The sequence below is a fragment of the Monodelphis domestica genome, chromosome 2 (assembly GCF_027887165.1).
Source record: "Monodelphis domestica isolate mMonDom1 chromosome 2, mMonDom1.pri, whole genome shotgun sequence".
In the NCBI taxonomy this organism is placed as follows: Eukaryota; Metazoa; Chordata; class Mammalia; order Didelphimorphia; family Didelphidae; genus Monodelphis; species Monodelphis domestica.
Window position 1 is genome coordinate 272,474,726 of NC_077228.1, and position 21,800 is coordinate 272,496,525.

The following is a 21,800-nucleotide window of genomic DNA, read 5'->3' on the forward strand; positions in this document are numbered from 1 at the left end:
GAAACTTCCAGATGAAAACTTTCAGGAACATCATAGCCAAAATTCAGACCTTCTAGGTTAAAGAAAAAATACTGCAAGTAGTCAGAAATAATTCAAGTCCTAAGGAGCCACAAATAAGGATCACACATTAGTAACTACTAGTATAAAGGAACAGTGAGCTTGGAGTCCAATGTATTAGAAGGCAAGAGATATAGACTTAAAATCAAGAATAATTTGCCCAGGGCCTGCTAGGTAGCACAATGGATAAAACACCAGACCTGGAGTCAAGAGAACCTGGGTTTAAATGTGGCTTCAGACACTTCTGACTCTGGGCAGGTTACTAAACCCCAGTTACCTACCCCTTACTGCAATTCTGCCATAGCATTGATACTAAATATTGCCTCTAAGACAGATGGTAAGGGTTTAAGGGGTGTGGGTTTGGGGGATAACCTACTCAGCAAAACTGAGTATAATGAACCTTCAATGAAATAGAATATCTCTAGGTATGAAAATATTGAAATTCAAACATAGCAGTGAAGAGAAAGAAACATAAAAAGGTAAACCTGATTGAATAATGATAGAGGACTAAACAAGGACAAACTGCTTACGTGTTCCCACTGAACCCTATCATCATCATCAGGGGTCACAGAAGGAGTCTAATTAGGTAGAAGTCCTGGGAGTAGTTCTCTTAATGATCTTAAGAGAAGAGTGGAAAGGAAGGAGAAAGTAATACATTGAAAATGGGGATGTGGGGATTAGTGAAAATGATCTCATATAACCAGGGTATAGAAGTAGTTATTTATACAAATGAGGAGAGAGTAGGTGGAGCAGTTGACATTTGAACCTCACTCATCTGAACTAGTTGCAGAGCGGAAAAGTACACCTACACAGAATTAAGTACATGAATACGTCAAACCCAGCAAGCAAATAGGATGGAAGAGGGAATTAATGGGAGGGAAGATTAAAGAAAGGATTAGTCTTAAGCAAAATTAACTCTTAACAGTGTACAAAAATATAACTTTTTTTGTTATGTTAAAGAATGAGATTCTGGGGGGGGGTGCCTGTTAATTGGAGAATGGTTGAACAAGTGTTTTGTGAACGTGTTGGAATAATGTGTAATAAGAAATGTAGAAAATTGTTTCAGAGTGACTTGAGAAGACTTATGAACTGATGAAGAGTGGAGTGAACCAAATCAGGAGAACAATTTATACAATGACAACAATATTGTAAAGACAACTTGGGAAGAATTAGGAATTCTGATCATTGTTGATCACCAACAATGACTGCAGAGGACCGATGATAAAATGGGCTATCCAGTTTACTGGTAGAGAAGCAAGGACTTTGAGTACATAATGAAACATATATTTTTTTGGATGTGGTCATTGTGGAATGTGTCCTTTTTTTGCTTGATGTCAAATTTATAATTATCACATTCTCAATTAGGGAGTGATTTTTGGGATAGGAGGCAGAGAAGACAGATTTTTCCTGATTGGGTGTGTGTATATGGGGGATATGGTTGGGTGTGAATGTATATTTTCAGTCAGCATATATTCCTTAGATATTCTTAACTGAAAAGACTTTCCTTTGACTTTTCTGCTTATGCCTTTCTATTCTCACCTATAATTCTTTTACCCACAATGTTTGTGGAAGAAATAGTTTATAATATCCAATATATTTATTTATTTATCATTCACTTCATTCTTAAAAAGTCCTTTCTAATCTGGCTTTACTTCCCTACCACTGTACTCAAACTGCTTTCCTAAAAGTCTTCTTTATCATTGAATCTAATAACTTTTTTTCAGTTCTCATCTTTTTTTTCATGTTAGTACAGCACATGGCACAGAGATAAGTGATTCTTAAACTTTTTGTTCTTGAGACCTTTTTTTTTTTAAACCCTTACCTTCTGTCTTGGAACCAATACTGTGTATTGGCTCCAAGGCAGAAGAGTGGTAAGGGCTAGGCAATGGGGGGTCAAGTGACTTGCCCAGGGTCACACCGCTGGGAAGTGTCTGAGGCTAGATTTGAACCTAGGACCTCCCATCTCTAGGCCTGGCTCTCAATACACTGAGCTACCCAGCTGCCCCCTCTTGAAACCTTTCTTAAACACTATAGATGTTTAATATCTAAATGGGAAACTCCCCTCCCCAGGCTTTTAAAGTTATATCTATTGATATTTATTCATTTATAGATTTTAGTGTCTTAGTATTTTTATGAAAATAAAGGCTCTCAGAGAACTCCATGACCTCTGAACCATGTTCTTTGAGAACTGCTATTGTAAACTCTTTCTCTTTTAATTTGACTTCCAGAACATCACACTCCTGGCTATTTTCATGCCTCCAATTACAGTTTCTCTGTCCTGTTTCCAACTCTTACTGTTAGTGTTGCTCAGGATTCTGTCATTGGCTTTCTCATCTCTATACTGCCTTGGCAATCTTATTTACACACACAATTTAATTACCTCTACAGGAAATCTTTGTTTCCAGCTCTGACTTTTCTCCTGAACTTCTGCAGTCTCATGTCCATACCTCTCTATTGGGTATCTCTGCTATAAGTCATACTAGCACCTCATCTGTGACATGTAATACTGAACTCTGTTTTCTCTAGAATTGTATTGCTATTATACTCCCTCCCTCCCTCCCTTCCCTCCCTCCCTCCCTCCCTTCCTCCCTTCCTCCCTTCCTCCCTTCCTCCCTTCCTCCTTTCCTCCCTTCCTTCCTTCCTCCCTCCCTCCCTCCCTCCCTCCCTCCCTCCCTCCCTCCCTCCCTCCCTCCCTCCCTCCCTCCCTCCCTTCCTTCCTTCCTTCCTTCCTTCCTTCCTTCCTTCCTTCCTTCCTTCCTTCCTTCCTTCCTTCCTTCCTTCCTTCCTTCCTTCCTTCCTTCCTTCCTTCCTTCCTTCCTTCCTTCCTTCCTTCCTTCCTTCCTTCCTTCCTTCCTTCCTTCCTTCCTTCCTTCCTTCCTTCCTTCCTTCCTTCCTTCCTCCCTTCCTCCCTTGCTCCCTCCCTCCCTCCCTTTCTTCCTTCCCTTTCCTCCCTTTCTTCTTTCCCTCCTGCTTTCTTTTTCTCTCTTTTCTTTCAACCTTTACCTGCTATTTACCTGTTTTAATTCTAAAACAGAAGAATGGAAAGAGCTGGGCAGGGAGATTAAGTAATTTGCCCAGGGTCACACCACTAGGAAGTGTCTGGGGTCAGATTTGAACCCAAGCGCTCCCAACTCTAGACCTGGCCCTCTGTCTGTTGTGCTGCCTAGCTGCCTGTGTCTCCACTTTTTCTATAGTGGTACTACCAGTACCCATGTTCCATATCTCATTGTTACTTTTGTCTTTTTCCTCATCTGACACATCCAATTTGATTCCAAACTTGTTGGTTTTACCTTTATGATATCTGGCATTTGTCATTTCCTTTAGATTTCCCTTGTTGTCATTCTGGTAATAGTACCCCCCATGACTCCTTTGACTATTCTAATAAATGCTTACTTGGACCCACTGTTTCTAGTCTCTCTTCTTTCTCTTTCCCTCTGTCACCCTGCCCTCATCCTCGTTAACATACTTCCACCAGATGAATCTTCCTTATATAGAGATTTGATCACCATCCTCCTTTGTCCAGATTAGTAATTATGTTAGAATGACAGGGGCTTTGCCCTGAGTCAGGATATTTGAAAACATATTTAATATGTGTATATCTTTCGCACTTTGGGATGCGAGGAGAACATGAGGACAGCTTAGTATGGAGGAGTAGAAAAGGGGAGTGTTGGGCTTCATATTACTGTTATAGTTGGCATAGCTCTACTATTTCATAAAGGAGAATCCCTAATCATCCTGGTCCCCTTCTTTTCCCTTTTTCCTGTCTTTTTTTCCAGAACTAGACTATCTCTTATTTTCCCTTAGCAAGCAAGAACAGTTTCTTTCTAGGAAGGGTAAATAATAATCTTAGGCCTCCTTTCCTTTTCATACTACATGGGAGGGAACCTCATGGTAGTCCTTGATAAAATAGAAGCCAACTGAGATTATAGATACTGTGGATTGGACTAGGTTTCTAGAATCCTTTTCAACTCTGAGATTTTATTTCCTAAGCTATAGTAATGATGTCATCCCTCTCATTCTACTGAATTTGTTCGAAATATAGCTCATGTTATTTTCACATGAAAAACAAAGTTTGATCCAAAGACTAATTCTCCACCCCTCACCCCCATCCCTGGCCATTTTTTGATACTTACCTTAGTTGGTGCTATTTGCCTTAGGTATCTGGTTACCCTGGGTATCAAATCACTACAACTTTTTCTCTACTACAGATCTGTCAGTCGTACTCTGTTGCTTACTGAATGAAGCTCCTTAGCGTAATTGTTATATTTTTTTCACTATCAGGCACCTGAATTGCCTTTTTAGCCTGCTCTCACCCTACCCCATCCTTTGTAAGTCTATGCTATAGTGAAATTTTTGTCCTTTACACACATCTGCTTTCCCCTGTTTTGCATGTGTTTGAGCCTTTTCTCATATTATTTCCTACAGTTGGGGTGATTCATGTTTACGTAGTTTATAAAGCATTTTTCCTTTAAAAAATTCTCTGGGAAAACATGTACCACAAATAAAATTACTTATTCCTAGTGATTATATGAGGAGACTGAGGTTGAAAGAGGTTAAATGATTTTTCAGATTGTAAGTTCTGGAACCATGTCTTGAATACAGAATTTATATCTGTAAGGTCTATGTTTTTTTTCTGCCATGGTGTATTCCTCTCTCCCTGTCCAGTTTTCCCTCTATTGATATCCTTTAATCACTCAAGACTGCTTCAAAAGGAAAGTATTTTAGGCAGTTTTAAGAATGGATTAGGACTCTGAAACAAGAGCAAGAAAGTCATATTCAGAGGTCAGAGGATAGTTGGTAGGTTTGTTCTACTAAGATACTAAATACAAACAGTATAATAGGAAATGAAGGTGTTAAGATAATGGTGTTGAAGACTTCCGGTCAAGATGGCGGCTTAGAGAAAGCTAAAGTCCAGATCTCCTGAAACCCTTCCTTACCGATCTCAAACCGAATACTCCTAGGGCACCGAAATCCAAAATGATCAACAACATAGACCCCGGGAGTCCTCCTCCTGGACATGGACCTGAATCAAAAGGTGCGGTCCCCCCAAAAGCCAGAGCCTGAGACCACTCGGACCTAAGGGGTAGGCAGAAGGAAGGTCCTAGGACCCATCCCCCCCAACCCAGAGCGCTGAGTCCGAGTCCGAGTCCGAGGCAGCAGAGGCAACCTCAGAGCCCAATGGCCTGCTATTCTGAAGGCCACTTCCTGAAAACAACCTGACCCAGTCGAGGGGGCACCCAGACAGCAGGGAAACAGAGAGAGACGGGGGAGCTCTTAACCCCCTGGGAGGAGCCCTCAGAGTTCCGGGAAGCCGAGGCCCCTCCCCTTCAGAGAGCAGGGTCATCTGGAACAACAGCAACCCTCAGGGCTGGCAAAAGGGCCTCGGGAGCTGGCTATTCTGAAGGCCACATCCTGAAAACAATCTGACCCAGTCGAGGGGGCACCCAGACAGCAGGGAAACAGAGAGAGAGAGGGGGGAGCTTGTAACCCCCTGGCTGGATCCTTCCATTGGAGTCTCACGAAAAAAGTCCCTGCCTCAAAGCATACTAAATTCAACCCAGGGAAAGCTAATCTCATTAGGAGCCCTCTGAGCTCCAGGAAGCTGTGGCCCCTCCCCCCGCAGAGTGCTGCAGCTGACCAGCTAAGGCACAGGAACAAGGGCCAAGCTAGGCTCAGAGCGTGGAAGTAAGGCAACGGAGAAGCATCAGGATGGTGCTGAGGAGAGGAGGGCAGTAACAGGGACACACCAGCAATTCCTGGCTCCCCAGGAAGACAAAATAACAACTGCATAGAACGGACAATCTGCCTAGGGCTAAAACCTCTGAAAGCCAGACAGAGATAAGAAAAGCTAATCCTCCCCACTCAGATAGAGATGGCAAACTACACAGAAGCACAAAAACCCTAAAATTCCAAAAGAAACAAGAAGAAGGGGGCGACTTTGGACACATTTTATGGAGCAAAAATACAAAACACAGAGGAGATAGAAGAGGAAACACAAGCAAATGCTCCGAAACCTTCCAAAGGAAATGGAAACTCTCCACAAACCCAGGAAGAATTTGAATCTGAAATGAGCAAAAAGATGGAAGCCTTCTTGGAGGAAAGGTGGGAAATAAGGCAAAAGAAATTCACGCATCTAAAAAACCAGTTTGACCAAACTGTAAAAGAAAACCAGGCTTTAAAGCAAGAACTAATAAAGCAAAGCCAAAAGAGCAAGAAATTAGAAGAGAACATGAAATATCTCAGAAATATGTCCAGATATTCTAGAACAAGGGGGCAGTACAGCCACTGACAGAGCTCACAGAACACCCTCTACACTAAACCCCCAAAAGACAACTCCCAGGAATGTAATTGCCAAATTCCAAAACTCTCAAACAAAAGAAAAAATCTTACAAGAATCCAGAAAAAGACAATTTAGATATAAAGGAATGCCAATCAGGGTCACACAAGACCTTGCAAGTTCTACTCTGAATGATCGTAAGGCATGGAACATGATCTTCAGAAAGGCAAGAGAGCTGGGTCTCCAACCAAGAATCAGCTACCCAGCAAAACTGACTATATACTTCCAAGGGAAAGTATGGGCATTCAACAAAATAGAAGATTTCCAACTTTTTGCAATGAAAAGGCCAGAGCTCTGTGGAAAGTTCGATATCGAAAATCAAAGAGCATGGAATACCTGAAAAGGTAAATATGAAGGAAAGGGAAAAGGAAAAAATGTTATCTTCTTCTTTTACTCAAACTCTCTTCTATAAGGACTACATTTATATCAATCTATGTATACTAACACGTGGGGAAAATGTAATGTGTAAATAGGGGGAAAAGAAAGACCAAATAGAATAATCTTTCTCACACAAAGATTCACATGGGAAGGGGAGGGGAAGAAAACTCCTATAAGGAGAGGAAGAGAATTTTTACTTAAACCTTAGTCTCAGGGAAATCAACTCTGAGAGGGAAAAACATCCAGATCCATTGGGATCTTGAATTCTATCTTATCCAAGAAGGGTAGGGAGAAGGGAAAACCAAGGGGGGGAGGGGGAGAGGGAAAACAAAAGGGGAGGGAAAGAGAGGGGGGAAGGGGAGGGAACAAAATGGGAGGGACTAAAAAGGGAAACATATCAAGGGATGGGACAAGGGGGACCAATTTAAAGTAAATCACTGGACTAAAAGGTAGAGCCGAAGAAGAAAAGGTTAGAACTAGGGAAGGATATCAAAATGCCAAGGAGTCCACAAATGACAGTCATAACTTTGAACGGGAATGGGATGAACGCACCCATAAAATGTAGATGAATAGCAGAATGGATTAGAATCCAAAACCTTACCCATATGTTGTCTTCAAGAAACACACATGAGGCGGGTTGACACCCACAAGGTCAGAATTAAAGGATGGAGTAAGACCTTCTGGGCCTCAAGTGACAGAAGGAAGGCAGGAGTGGTAATCATGATATCTGATAAAGCCAATGCAAAAATAGACCTGATCAAAAGGGATAGGGAAGGTAATTATATTTTGTTAAAAGGGACTTTAGATAATGAGGAAATATCACTAATCAACATGTATACACCAAATAATATAGCACCCAAATATCTAATGGAGAAACTAGGAGAATTGAAGGAAGAAATAGACAGTAAAACCATAGTAGTGGGAGACTTAAACCAACCATTATCAAATTTAGATAAATCAAACCAAAAAATAAATAAGAAAGAGGTGAAAGAAGTGAATGAAATCTTAGAAAAATTAGAATTAATAGACATATGGAGAAAAATAAATAGGAATAAAAAGGAATACACCTTCTTCTCAGCACCACATGGCACATTCACAAAAATTGACCATACATTAGGTCACAGAAACATAGCACGCAAATGCAGAAAAGCAGAAATAATAAATGCAGCCTTCTCAGATCACAAGGCAATAAAAATAATGATCAGTAAAGGTACATGGAAAACCAAATCAAAAACTAATTGGAAATTAAACAATATGATACTCCAAAATCGTTTAATTAGAGAAGAAATCATAGAAACAATTAATAATTTTATTGATGAATATGACAAAGGCGAGACATCCTTTCAAACCTTTTGGGATGCAGCCAAAGCGGTAATCAGAGGTAAATTCATATCCCTGAGTGCATATATCAACAAACTAGGGAGAGCAGAGATCAATCAATTGGAAATGAAAATAAAAAAACTCGAAAGCGATCAAATTAAAAACCCCCAGCAGAAAACCAAACTAGAAATCCCAAAAATTAAGGGAGAAATTAATAAAATCAAAAGTGATAGAACTATTGATTTAATAAATAAGACAAGAAGCTGGTATTTTGAAAAAACAAACAAAATAGACAAAGTACTGGTCAATCTAATTAAAAAAAGGCAGGAGGAAAAGCAAATTAACAGCATCAAAGATGAAAAGGGGGACAGCACCTCCGATGAAGAGAAAATTAAGGCAATCATTAGAAATTACTTTGCCCAATTATATGGCAATAAATACACCAACTTAGGTGATATGGATGAGTATTTACAAAAATACAAACTGCCTAGACTAACAGAAGAGGAAATAGAATTCTTAAATAATACCATATCAGAAAATGAAATCCAACAAGCCACCAAAGAACTTCCTAAGAAAAAATCCCCAGGGCCTGATGTATTCACAAGTGAATTCTATCAGACATTCAGAGAACAGTTAATCCCAATACTATACAAACTATTTGACATAATAAGCAAAGAGGGAGTTCTACCAAACTCCTTTTACGACACAAACATGGTACTGATTCCAAAACCAGGCAAGTCAAAAACAGAGAAAGAAAACTATAGGCCAATCTCCCTAATGAATATAGATGCAAAAATCTTAAATAGGATACTAGCAAAAAGACTCCAGCAAGTGATCAGAAGGGTCATCCACCATGATCAAGTTGGATTTATACCAGGGATACAGGGCTGGTTCAACATTAGGAAAATCATCCACATAATTGACCACATCAACAAACAAACCAACAAGAATCACATGATTATCTCAATAGATGCAGAAAAAGCCTTTGATAAAATACAACACCCATTCCTATTAAAAACATTAGAAAGCATAGGAATAGAAGGGTCATTCCTAAAAATAATAAACAGTATATATCTAAAACCAACAGCTAATATCATCTGCAATGGGGATAAACTAGATGCATTCCCAATAAGATCAGGAGTGAAACAAGGATGCCCATTATCACCTCTACTATTTGACATTGTACTAGAAACACTAGCAGTAGCAATTAAAGAAGAAAAAGAAATTGAAGGCATCAAAATAGGCAAGGAGGAGACCAAGTTATCACTCTTTGCAGATGACATGATGGTCTACTTAAAAATCCTAGAGATTCAACCAGAAAGCTAATTGAAATAATCAATAACTTTAGCAAAGTTGCAGGATACAAAATAAACCCACATAAATCATCAGCTTTTCTATATATCTCCAACACAGCTCAGCAGCAAAAACTAGAAAGAGAAATCCCATTCAAAATAACCTTAGACAAAATAAAATACCTAGGAATCTACCTCCCAAGACAAACACAGGAACTATAATGAATACAACTACAAAACACTCTCCACACAACTAAAACTAGACTTGAGCAATTGGAAAAACATTAACTGCTCATGGATAGGAAGAGCCAATATAATAAAAATGACCATCCTACCCAAACTTATTTATCTATTTAGTGCCATACCCATTGAACTCCCAAAATATTTGTTTACTGATTTAGAAATAACAAAATTCATTTGGAATAACAAAAGATCAAGGATATCCAGGGAAATCATGAAAAAAAAAACACATATGGTGGGGGCCTTGCAGTCCCAGACTTCAAACTATATTACAAAGCAGCAGTCATCAAAACAATTTGGTACTGGCTAAGAAACAGAAAGGAAGATCAGTGGAATAGACTGGGGGATAGCGACCTCAGCAAGACAGTATACGATAAACCCAAAGATCCCAGCTTTTGGGACAAAAATCCACTATTCGATTAAAACTGCTGGGAAAATTGGAAGACAGTATGGGAGAGATTAGGAATAGATCAACACCTTACACCCTACACCAAGATAAATTCAGAATGCGTGAATGACTTAAACATAAAGAAGGAAACCATAAGTAAATTGGGTAAACACAGAATCGTATACATGTCAGACCTTTGGGAGGGGAAAGACTTTAAAACCAAGCAAGACATAGAAAGAATCACAAAATGTAAAATAAATAATTTTGACTACATCAAATTAAAAAGCTTTTGTACAAACAAAACCTATGTAACTAAAATCAGAAGGGAAACAACAAATTGGGAAAAAATCTTCATAGAAACCTCTGACAAAGGTTTAATTACTCAAATTTATAAAGAGCTAAATCAATTGTACAAAAAATCAAGCCATTCTCCAGTTGATAAATGGGCAAGGGACATGGATAGGCAGTTCTCAGATAAAGTAATCAAAACTATTAATAAGCACATGAAGAAGTGTTCTAAATCTCTTATAATCAGAGAGATGCAAATCAAAACAACTCTGAGGTATCACCTCACACCAAGCAGACTGGCTAGCATGATAGCAAAGGAAAGTAATAAATGTTGGAGGGGATGTGGCAAAGTAGGGACATTAATTCATTGCTGGTGGAGTTGTGAACTGATCCAACCATTCTGGAGGGCAATTTGGAACTATGCCCAAAGGGCGACAAAAGAATGTCTACCCTTTGATCCAGCCATAGCACTGCTGGGTCTGTACCCCAAAGAGATAATGGACAAAAAGACTTTTACAGAAATATTCATAGCTGAGTTCTTTGTGGTGGCCAAAAACTGTAAAACGAGGGGATGCCCATCAATTGGGGAATGGCTGAGCAAATTGTGGTATATGTTGGTGATGGAATACTATTGTGTTAAAAGGAATAATAAAGTGGAGGAATTCCATGGAGACTGGAACAACCTCCAGGAAGTTATGCAGAGTGAGAGGAGCAGAACCAGGAGAACATTGTACACAGAGACTGATACACTGTGGTATAATCGAATGTAATAGACTTCTCCATTAGTAGTGGTGTAATATCCCTGAAAAATCTGCAGGGTTCTAGGAGAAAAAACACTATGCGTAAGCAAAGGATAAACTATGGGAGTAGAAACACCGAGGAAAAGCAACTGCCTGACTACAGCGGTTGAGGGGACATGACAGAGGAGAGACTCTAAACGAAACTGTAATGCAAATATTAACAATATGGAAATGGGTTCGAATCAAGAACACATGTGACACCCAGTTGAATCACACATCGGCTATGGGGGTGGGGGGGAGGAAAAGAAAATGATCTTTGTATTTAATGAATAATGCTTGGAAATGATCAAATAAAATATTATTAAAAAAAGATAATGGTGTTAATCAAATTAATATAGAACCTTGGAGCATTTAATTAAAAATTAGATTCTATGAATTATATAATTTTTACATCCTTTTTTAGAGTTTGTTTTGCTTAAAATCCCTCACAATCCACCATTCTTCTAAGAACCCCTTTTCTTTTCCATTTCCTTTCCTCTTTCATTGTTGAGTGAAATGTTCTTCTGTATGTATGTGTTTATTTTTCCCTCCTTTGACCAGTTTGAATGAGAGTTTCATTCAAGCATCAGCCACTCCTCCAATTTCTTTTTCATATAGGTTACTACTTCATCCTGATTATATGGGATAATTCCCCCCCTCCCCCCAGTATATTCCTCTTTACCCTTCTTTTCTTTTTTTTAAGATTAAGATATAAGAGAAACATTCCTGAGCCTTCTAATTAGACTCAGTGACCCTCTAATAGGGATGAAAAGTGGATACATATATTAGAACATAGTTTATCCTTGTTTAGTTTCTTGGGATTGTTCATTTATGTCTTGGTTTGTGTTAATATAGATGATTTTTATTTGAGTGGAGATTTTGTCTGCTTTAATGCATATGGTGGATAATTATGTATTTGTATTTATTTGATAATAGTGTCAACAAGAAGAAAGCTAACTTCCCCTTTTCAAAGTACTCAAATTATTCCATATGTGTTTGGCTTATATTTGTATTAGCTTCTATTTCCATCGACCCTTCTGCATTCAACACAAAGGATAATTGCCTTGAATAATGTATTAAATTGTACCAAGGACTTTTGTATTACTTTGTTCATGTAAATTCTATTCCAGAATGCTATTAACATGTCTGGCTACCTTCTCTATATCTTAAAATCAACCCTTGCTTATGACATTTTCGGATGAATAGAAATGAGAGAGTGTCAAAGAGGCCAAAATAAATGGGAGGAGTGATTTAGACAATATGGCTCCAGAAAGTTAGGCTTTCCTATCAGTAGCTGCACAAAGGAGATTTTCCTGGGTTCCCAACATTTAGTTGAGTTGGAGAGTTTTGAATTATGCAAGTTCATCAGATGTTATTGCTTTCCAGGGACGTGGTGGAGGTTCTTCTAAGGAATGATGCTTTGACCAATGTGGCTGATTGTAAAGGCTGTTACCCTCTTCATCTGGCAGCCTGGAAAGGGGATGCTCAGATAGTTCGTTTACTCATCCACCAAGGACCCTCCCACACCAAAGTCAATGAACAGGTTGGAAGAAGATTTTTCGTGTAATCTGATTATACCTTTCCTGGACAGTGTGGTGGGAGGGAGCATTTTATTTCTATATCCCCAGACTTTGTTTATTCTTCCTGAACACATTGATTTTTTTTTAACTCCCCTTCCCTCAAAGTTATTTCCTGTTGCTAAATCTCATTATGCTTGCAGATTGTGGCCATGCAAGCATTTGTATTGATTGTGAGGAGGGAACACATGCTTCTGGCATGTGGATTGAAAGGCTTTATCTTTTTGATACTTCCTCTTTCTTTGCCTTTTGTTCTTTCCAGAGCTGAAGTAGGTCCTTTTCTCTATTTCTTAATACTATTTGAAAGAGGAAATTATTGTTCTTGGTTGTTGAGAAGGTAGATAAAACTGTATCCTATTGCTCTGATATGTCCAACCCAGTTTGCCTAGTCACTCATCTGACTAAATAACTGTTAGACTATAACACTGAAGCCTATAGCAATGAAGTATGGATATCATGCCTTATAATCTGACTCAATCTGACAGATGTCTTCTCATCCTATGAAGGAACAAACATACAAGGTCTTTTGACCTTACAGGGTTGCATTAAGCTGTTAGAGTGGGGTATAATTTATAAGAAGGAATCTTAACCCATAGGCACAAGAAAATTAAGACAGAAGAGCTTTCAGTTTTCCTTTTATTGAGATAATAATGGCTAGTATTTATATAGCACTTTAAGGTTTGCATTGTCCTTGACATGTTATCTCATTTGATCATCACAACAAACCTAGTACTCTTAAGTACTATTATGATCTTCATTTTACAGATGAGGAAATTGAGGCTGAGAAAGATTATGTGACTAGTTTAGGGTCACATAAGTGTCTGAGTAAGGATTTGAACTTGGATTTTCTTGACTCTAAGTCTAGCACTCTATTTACTGGTCATCTAGCTGCTTCCTTGATGCCTATATATGACTTCCAGTAAGCTTCCCATTCCCTTTGGGATGGTGGTGTCTAGGCAGGTGATCAACATGTGCCTACTCCTTGTCTCTCTCTCTCTCTTTTTTTTTTAAATATTTAAGGGATGAGTTTTGTTAACAAAGCATAACTTTTATTATGTTGCTTTAGCTCCCAGTGACTAATTAATTCCCTTTTGCCAATTGGTACCAAAGAAGATGTTTACTTTTAATTTTTCTTCCTCAAATTTTAAATGGCTGCATAAATACATGATTTTTCAGTCTTTTCTGTCCTGATTTTTACCTTGGAATGTGGATCCTGGAAAGATTTTTAAAGCTAACTAATTGAGTTTGTAACTCTGAGCTATGTCATAGCCGTATGCTACACTGATCATCCAAATAAAGGGATGGCGGGGAGGGTGTTTGAGGCAGGTTGCTTTGGGGTATAGGACTTCAGTCCAATGTTATGAAAGTATTTCAGGCATGTCAGCACTAGAGTAAGACTGGTATCTAAGAGAAATTAAATGTCCACCATTCCTTAGAGAATATAATGGATTTTGATAGTCTTTGCAAATGGAGGAAGTCAATTAACTGGTCATTACATTGATTTTTTAGAAATTCCTTTAATGTGGTGTTTCCAGCTGGCTACCTATACCAATGGGGTGATTAGTGATGAGGTATCATGGAGGTTGGATTGCTGTTCTACAACTTAATTTCTTTTCAAGATACCCTGAGGGAATAAATCTGATTTCTCCATTGGGACTACACATTACTTTATTGCTGTATTTCATCCATCTTATCATCACGTTTTCTTTTCCTCTCCTTTTTGTAGAATGCTCTTGAGATCAAAGAACTCAAAAAGTACGGCCCCTTTGACCCTTATATCAATGCAAAGGTGTGTACTTAGCTGACAGGATTTCTCTGCATCATTACTCCCGAGCTGCACCCAATCTTGAGCTCTATCTTGATCACATTCTCCTGTTCAGGCAATTTCATCATCCTGGTTGATGACTGCTCCAATCCTGTCTATTTCAATTCTGTTTCTGGGGATGGTAAAAGTATTTAAAAAATCCAAACCATCCACAGTAAAGTTGTCAACTTTTAAGGAAAAATCTGAAAACTTAAAATCAATAAAGATGGGGGAAGAGTCAGATCGCAGACTCTTAATTTGATGTTAGGTTTTTAAAATTATCATTAGAAAAAATTTTGTACTTCAAGAATAGTTAGAGAAATTAATATTCTTAATAAGCATAAATAATGAGTCTTTTACCTGCTAGAACATAAATTTATTTTCTTTATGTCTTTTAGCTAGGCTCTAATTTCCATATTTCTTACCAAAGTGAAGGTTGCTTTCTCTGTGGTTCATGGTACGTGTAGGAGTAAAAGGCCATGGGCAGCTTCATTTGGGACTCTTGCCTGCTTGCTACCTCAGTCTTTTTTTGTTAAGTCTGTACATTTATGTCTGGCTTTTAAGCCTCAATCTTCTGTCTCTATTCTTTGTTTGCTTTTCTTTCTGCTTAGTCATTCTTGACCCACAAAAGAGCACAAAAGTAGATTCATAAATCACTATTAAAGTTGAATAGTTGATTAAGTGGATAAAAAAAATTTCTTAAGTTACTTGATCAGGCAGAGAAAAAATAAATGAAGAGAGTAGTTTTTACTCAGACACTCACAATGTTTAATTGAATTTTATTTATTGTCAGGATGGAAGCAAATAATGAGCCTTCTGATTTATGATGGGATGTGGTTTTAAGTGTGTCATGCTTGGCTGACATTGCCTTTACCATTTGGAGCCTCTCTGCCCACCACTATTTTTCCCTTTAAGCCCTAGTTTTCTCAGTCACAGCAACTCTGACCAGAGATTTTATTTTACTCAAAATCTGTTGTGTGGAAGAACTGATTAAGTCATAATGTTACCTATATTTGCTACCTTCTTTTTATTCTCAATGAATTTTTCTGAAGAGAAAAGCAGGCATAAAATAATTTTTATATTTCAAAGCATCTGAAAGCAAATTGCATGTTTTCATTTTGTTAAAGAACAGATCAATCCTCATCTTTTTCATAGGCATTAAGGAAGTCTGCAATTTTTCCAGTTGATAGGAATATAATCCATAGAGGCAATGTTACTAGGATTATTTGGCTATCCAGATTTTACTTACAGTGACACACCAGATAAAGTTTGGGAAGATACTTTTATCCTTGTTATTTGTTTTTTTCACTCACCAAATGGAAAGGATACTTTGTTTAAAATATTTTGGTCTTATGATACGGACACCGTATCATTTTTCAAAAGAATCTAGGAATCTAGCAATATTAGTGTGAGAAGTTTTTTAAAATGATGTACTTAAGTAAGAACTACATTCTGAGGGAAGGGGATTTAGGAGTCTTTCCCTTTTGTGGCTAGTTTAGTTACTAAAACATATAATTGTATGGAAGTTTTAAAGAGATGCTGTGGTTTTTGAAAATACTTTCTACTGTGACTGATTTCACCTGCACAATTAAAATAGGGCCCAGTTAATGATAAAAAGAATGAGAGCATGTCCTTGTGTAAGAACTTGTTACCATATTTTTAAAGTATTATTCTTTTTATAAGTTATAGTTTGAAAAGTTGGATAATGCATATTGGATTGAGTGACCAGCCTGAATGGATTCTGATAGCTACACCATAATGAACTGGCTCATAAGCAAAAACTTTTTGCATTATACTCAAGTTTGTTTTCATGTGAACCATTTGGCTTCTCTGGGAGTCATTATGTTCAAGCTCATTTAGCTTTTTAATATAGACCAGAAGTGTCAAATATGCAGCCCACCTGAGTAAGAACCAAACCTGATTAAAATGTAATTGGGAAATAGTTAACAAAATATATAATAATACAATAAAACATAGAAGACATTACATTTTGAAATTAAGTCCATATGTGTATGATTTAGTGGCCTCTATTTCTGTTTGACACTCCTGCTCTAGACAGTTGCCTGAAGAGATGAAGGATCTAATCTTTTCTTGATCCAAATGGAATTTCTATTCACATTAATGATTGTACATTTGTTTGAAAGTTCTTCATTATGTTGAACTGAAATCTGTCTTCCAATAATCTGTCAGCCTTAATTCTGTTTTCAGGCGCAGCATGTAAAAAGTCATGATCTTTCTCTGCATGACAGCTCTCTAAACATTTGAGAATAGTTGTTACTTTCCCCTCTAAGTGTTCGTGTTCTTCAGGAGAAATCTCTTTTCTTCAAAATAAACATCCCTAGTTACTTCCACCACTCTTTCTGTGACAAATTACCCCTCAATATCCTGAGTGCAGAAAAGTTTGCGTAAGTGTGACACAAAGACACCAGTTTACAACTGGAGTCAGACTTTAGGTGCTCAAAAGAAAGGAGACTCTGTTGTGTATATTCTTCTCTGAGTGGCTATTGTGGTAATGGCCTTAAGTTGTTCTCGGTTGCTAATATATTTTTGTATTTTATATTTCCTCCCTTCCAATTACCACAGATAAGTGATTTTGACCTTATTCTGCAAGTTTTTGTTTTTAATTTGGGGACATCTGGTATGGAATTTATGCATTGAAAGGTTTCACCAGAAGTTTAAGAAGCATGGTTTGATATACTATGCATCCATATAGTTCCCATCCCCTCTCCAATTCTTCCAAATAGTGAGATGGTAAGACCAATAGAAAGCTGTCTATGGGAAAAAAATAAAGGAGAAATTTAAAATTATGGGTGCTTTGCTTTCCCCTTTTTCCCACTTATCATTTTTCCAGTTCTTGATTCACTGATTAGAATGTGACTTTTTAAGATTTCTGGACATGCTTATTTTTAGGAAACAGACCCTTTATGTCCCTATACTTAGTAATGGTTCTCACTGGGTTCTTGATGTTTGACTAACATAATGTTTGTCAACTCTTTTAATCCAGAGGAAAAATTGTGTTAATAACAAGGATAGTCAGACTCAAATATTTCTGTTTAGAGAGGAGAGGGAGAATATATTTGACCAGAGGTATCAGGCTTTATCTCCTTGTAGCTGGACAATGAAAATAGTGCTTGTGAAAACAAGGTGTTTTTCTTGGAGCTATTGGTGACCAACGTTGAGCGAGAGAGAGAATGTAGGTTGCCTTCTACTTACAGTAAATAAGGCCTGGTTTTTAGTGTGGCAGTCTTGAGCCAACTTGGGTGAGTGCAGAAGGTTAAAAAACATCAGTTCATCTGCAAAAGAAATAGCACAGGAGATATTTTGGCTTTATATTCCACTTGCCTTGAATGGATCGGCAACTGACTTATGTTTAATCAAACTAAAATAAAATTAATCAGTAAGTAGAAGAGCCCTCGATGTCTCTAATACAATAGATGGACTTTCCTGGATGAAAGTCTCCCTACCTAAATTACATAAGGTTTATAGCTTTTTTAATTTTTATAAAAGAGGAGTTATATGACACAAGTTATGCATAGGCTGTGTTTTCTCATTGTTAAAAGGGACTTTCTATTTGCCAGTTTGAAGAAGGCCATACTAGGAGATAAACAACATTACAAAGTCATAAAGCCAATCTTCCTGTCTTACTTGAAACACAACTCGCCAGGCATAGTAATGGCAGGGTCAGGTGGTGAGTAGAAAGAAGTAATAAGGGAGCTTGGGCAGGTTTTTAAAAGACTACCTCTCCCCAAGAAGCTGATTCTGAGTGACACAGGATTGCTGAGCAGAAGGAAGCCTAGTGAGCCCAAAGTCATTCTCCTTGAAGGCAAGTATGCTGCCATTCATTAGTGGACTGACAGACAATGAGATACACACACATACTCTCACACTTGTAGTCACTCATTTGAGCTCTGTGTGCTATTTTGGGGCACTCAGCCCACTCAGTTGGCTAATCCCTGTTGGTCACTGGCAGAAGTTGATGGGGATGATTAAAACATGTCCCAGCAGCTAATTCACTTGAGCCCTGTTTGACCTTAATGTTTTGCTTTCTCTGCACCCTGTATTTTATCTGTGTGTGGCTATATTCTGCCTGTGGCTGGTTTTACTGCTTCTTCTGTCCTGATTTTCTTGATTGTAGTCTTATCAGTGAACTCTAGTCCTAGGGGCCCTGTTCCTAGCAGCTCCAGAACTTTCTGGGTGACAATGCAGCTGGAAAGAATGATGCAGTCAAATGCTAGATCAAAAGCAGATGGAGTTGCATGCATGGTTTTGGGTAACCCCTAGAATATAATTTAACATTTTTGATAAAATTAAAGCAATTGTAGAAGGCTTTGTTTTTATAGTTTGAAAGGTGCAAAATATATGTGTGTGTGTGTATATATATATATGTGTATATATATATGTATATATATATATATTACCATACTTCCCTTCCTCAAGCATTACCTATCTCACAAAGTTGCAAAGTCAGTAGATAAAATTTTCAAATTCTTCTGAATCACCCCAGTAAGTACTTCCTTAAATGTTCCTCTAAGAAATCACATGGAAATTCCTATTCTCTGTCTTACACTCATGCAGTGTGTGTATATTTTTTTCATTGGAAGATAAAAGAAAAGGTGTAACACTGTTGCTTTGGGATGAAATCGCTTCCTTTTTCATTCTATTATTAGCTCTTTAGTTGAAACAAAATTCAAATTGGGGTTAAGGGGCAAGTCTGAGTCTGAATTGATGAAAACATTATATTTGTATATTTTGCACCTTGAAAACAACTCTGAAAAATCCTGTTGTTATCTTTTGTGTAAAACTGTTCCTTGCACTACAGTTTTAATGATAGATAGTGCATGTATTCATTGGTTCAGGTATTCCAGTAGAAGCAGTGCAACAGTAAGAGGTCTCTGAGTTCCTTTTGCACTGTTTCCTATCATCATCCCCTGTCCCAGGCCCTTGGGTCCCCCTCCCCTGGGCCTCCAATATGGCTGTTAGCTGATGTGTAAAATGATTGGTGCTGTTCTGGGTGATTTATATCCTTGGTGTTCATGATTGTTTGCATGCTAGAAACCATATGAAATGGATAGCCTTTCTGTAAAACCTAGAAATTGAGACAAATGAAATGGCTGACAAATTGAGAATCAAAATAATGTGATTAGATAAGTACAGTATTGTAAAGCTGATTGAAGTTTAAATTAAACACAATGGTTTTGATATTGTAGTTGATCTGTACTAGACTCCTATTATATATATATATATACACACACACACACACATATGTATATTTATATATATAAACTTCTTTTATGCTTATGCTAGCTTCTTGATTCTGTGCCAAACATGGGAGACATGGCAGTCATACCCATTAATTTGACAGTATTTGGTAGATCAATGCTCTTCCTTTGCAGTAGGAAATTTGCATATTAGATAAGGGTATAACTGATTAGAATGGCAAGTGGGGCTTGAAGAGTTTATCAGGCACTGACACCTGCAGGTTATTAAGAATTGGTACGTATCCCAGGACACACTGACCATTCTGATCAGTGACACTTTTACCGAAAGTACAGATTCCTTACTGCAAAAGAAGAGCAATCTTCTACTGCATACTTTCAAATTAATGTGTGTCACAAAAATGTTACTGCTATTTTCTTCATTTAAACTTCAATAGTTTTACTAGTGTTATTTCTATCTGATACCTGTCTGTACATGCTATTAAACCTACCTGCTTATGCTGGTCTCCTTTTTTAACCTTTTAGAACAATGACAATGAGACGGCCCTCCATTGTGCCGCCCAATATGGTCACACAGAGGTAGTGAAGGTCCTCTTGGAGGAACTAACTGATCCCACCATGCGCAATAACAAGTTTGAGACACCGCTGGACCTAGCTGCACTGTATGGGAGGCTGGAGGTGGTGAAGATGCTGCTCAATGCTCACCCCAACCTTTTAAGCTGCAACACTAAGAAACATACTCCTCTGCACTTGGCTGCCCGGAATGGCCACAAAGCTGTGGTCTGTGTCCTTCTCGATGCTGGGATGGATAGCAACTACCAGGTATCCATGATCATGTACCTTCAAGTTCTTAAAGTCGTGGCTTCTATAGAAAAGGCTAAGGAAACATGCTGATGGGCTGTGTGTTCATTTTGCACATTACAATTTGAAAAATGCTTTCATTCATTTTTTAATTAAAATGTGAGACTGCTAAAAAGAGATGTATCCCTCCTCTGAACCTATTTTGCTCACTTCTTTTTAGAGGGCAATCCATGAAAACTCCACTGTAGATTTCAACATAGTTTACTTTTCCATTTGAATAAAGTCCTTTCTTTAGCTTTCTGAATATTGGCATGCCTCATTTCTTGGCAAATCTATGTTGTTGTGTAACATAGTAAAAGTGTCCTTGGAGCTTCCCTACATATGGTGTGGAATAAAACTCCAAATTTATTTATACATATTCATCTTTTAGATGAATGCCCAGTGACAGTCTTTTTTTTTTTTAAGAATCGTTAGTGCCAAGGCAGAAGAGTAGTAAGGCTAGGCAATTGGGGTAAAGTGACTTGCTCAGGGTCATGCAGCTAGGAGATATCTGAGACTAGGTTTAAACCCAGGACCTCTAAGTCTCTAGGCCTCTCCATCCACTGAGCCACCTAACTGCACCCCCAGTGCAATTGTCTTTATATGTTTCAAGTTATAGATGAACTGGAGGTGACTTCAATCCCCTGCACTCAGTCTTCCTCCAGCACTTTTCTCCCTCAAGATCCTGGTACTGTGATCTTTAGGGATGTGCGTAGCTAGACAGTGAGTGGATTTTCATGAATTCCTGGAATCGGTGAATCACATTTAGCCCACTGCTGTATTGTCTCACTGACCAAAGATATGAACTATCTGTAAATATTGTAAAACAGAAAAAATTATAAGAGAATATTATGGGGGAGGGATGACAGCTAGGTGGCTCAGTGGATTGAGAGCCAGGACTACAGATGGGAGATCCTGGGTTCAAGTCTGAGGGGTAACTCTTCTGCCTTGGAACGAGTACACAAGTATTGATTATAAATAAGATGGTAAGGGTTTAAAAATAAAGATGGGGGTGGGGTGGGTTGTGTGTGTCTGTTTATATTTTCCTTTCTATCCCTTCTGTTGGCTTTAATCATTTGGAATTTCTGTTTGTCATGTAAAACCATGCTAATTTCTGGGATCACAGTTTCTGACTAGGTCCTGCACTGAGTTCTTGTTTGCTTTACAGACGGAGAAGGGCAGTGCTTTGCATGAGGCTGCTTTATTTGGCAAGACAGATGTGGTTCAAATCCTGCTGGCTGCAGGTGAGAGGTCGGCAGTGCTCTTGTAAACGGCATGTCAGGG

At 38.2% G+C, this 21,800-nt stretch overlaps 1 protein-coding gene across 12 annotated transcripts in view; it reads left to right on the forward strand.

The window, feature by feature from the left end:
- Positions 1-21,800, forward strand: part of ANKS1A (ankyrin repeat and sterile alpha motif domain containing 1A) — a 282,636-nt gene that overhangs the window by 102,011 nt on the left and 158,825 nt on the right. For 7 of the 12 annotated variants that reach the window (XR_001628236.2, XM_056818070.1, XM_007483718.3 and 4 more), the window contains exons 3-6: positions 12,466-12,622; positions 14,383-14,445; positions 20,202-20,498; positions 21,685-21,760. Coding sequence is in view for 11 of the 12 variants with exons in the window: in XM_056818070.1 (XP_056674048.1) it covers positions 12,466-12,622; positions 14,383-14,445; positions 20,202-20,498; positions 21,685-21,760 (593 nt within the window). In the remaining variant the exon portion in view is untranslated. The remainder of the gene's footprint in view (positions 1-12,465; positions 12,623-14,382; positions 14,446-20,201; positions 20,499-21,684; positions 21,761-21,800) is intronic. The other 5 variants (XM_007483721.3, XM_007483725.3, XM_056818069.1 and 2 more) reach the window with 1 other exon arrangement.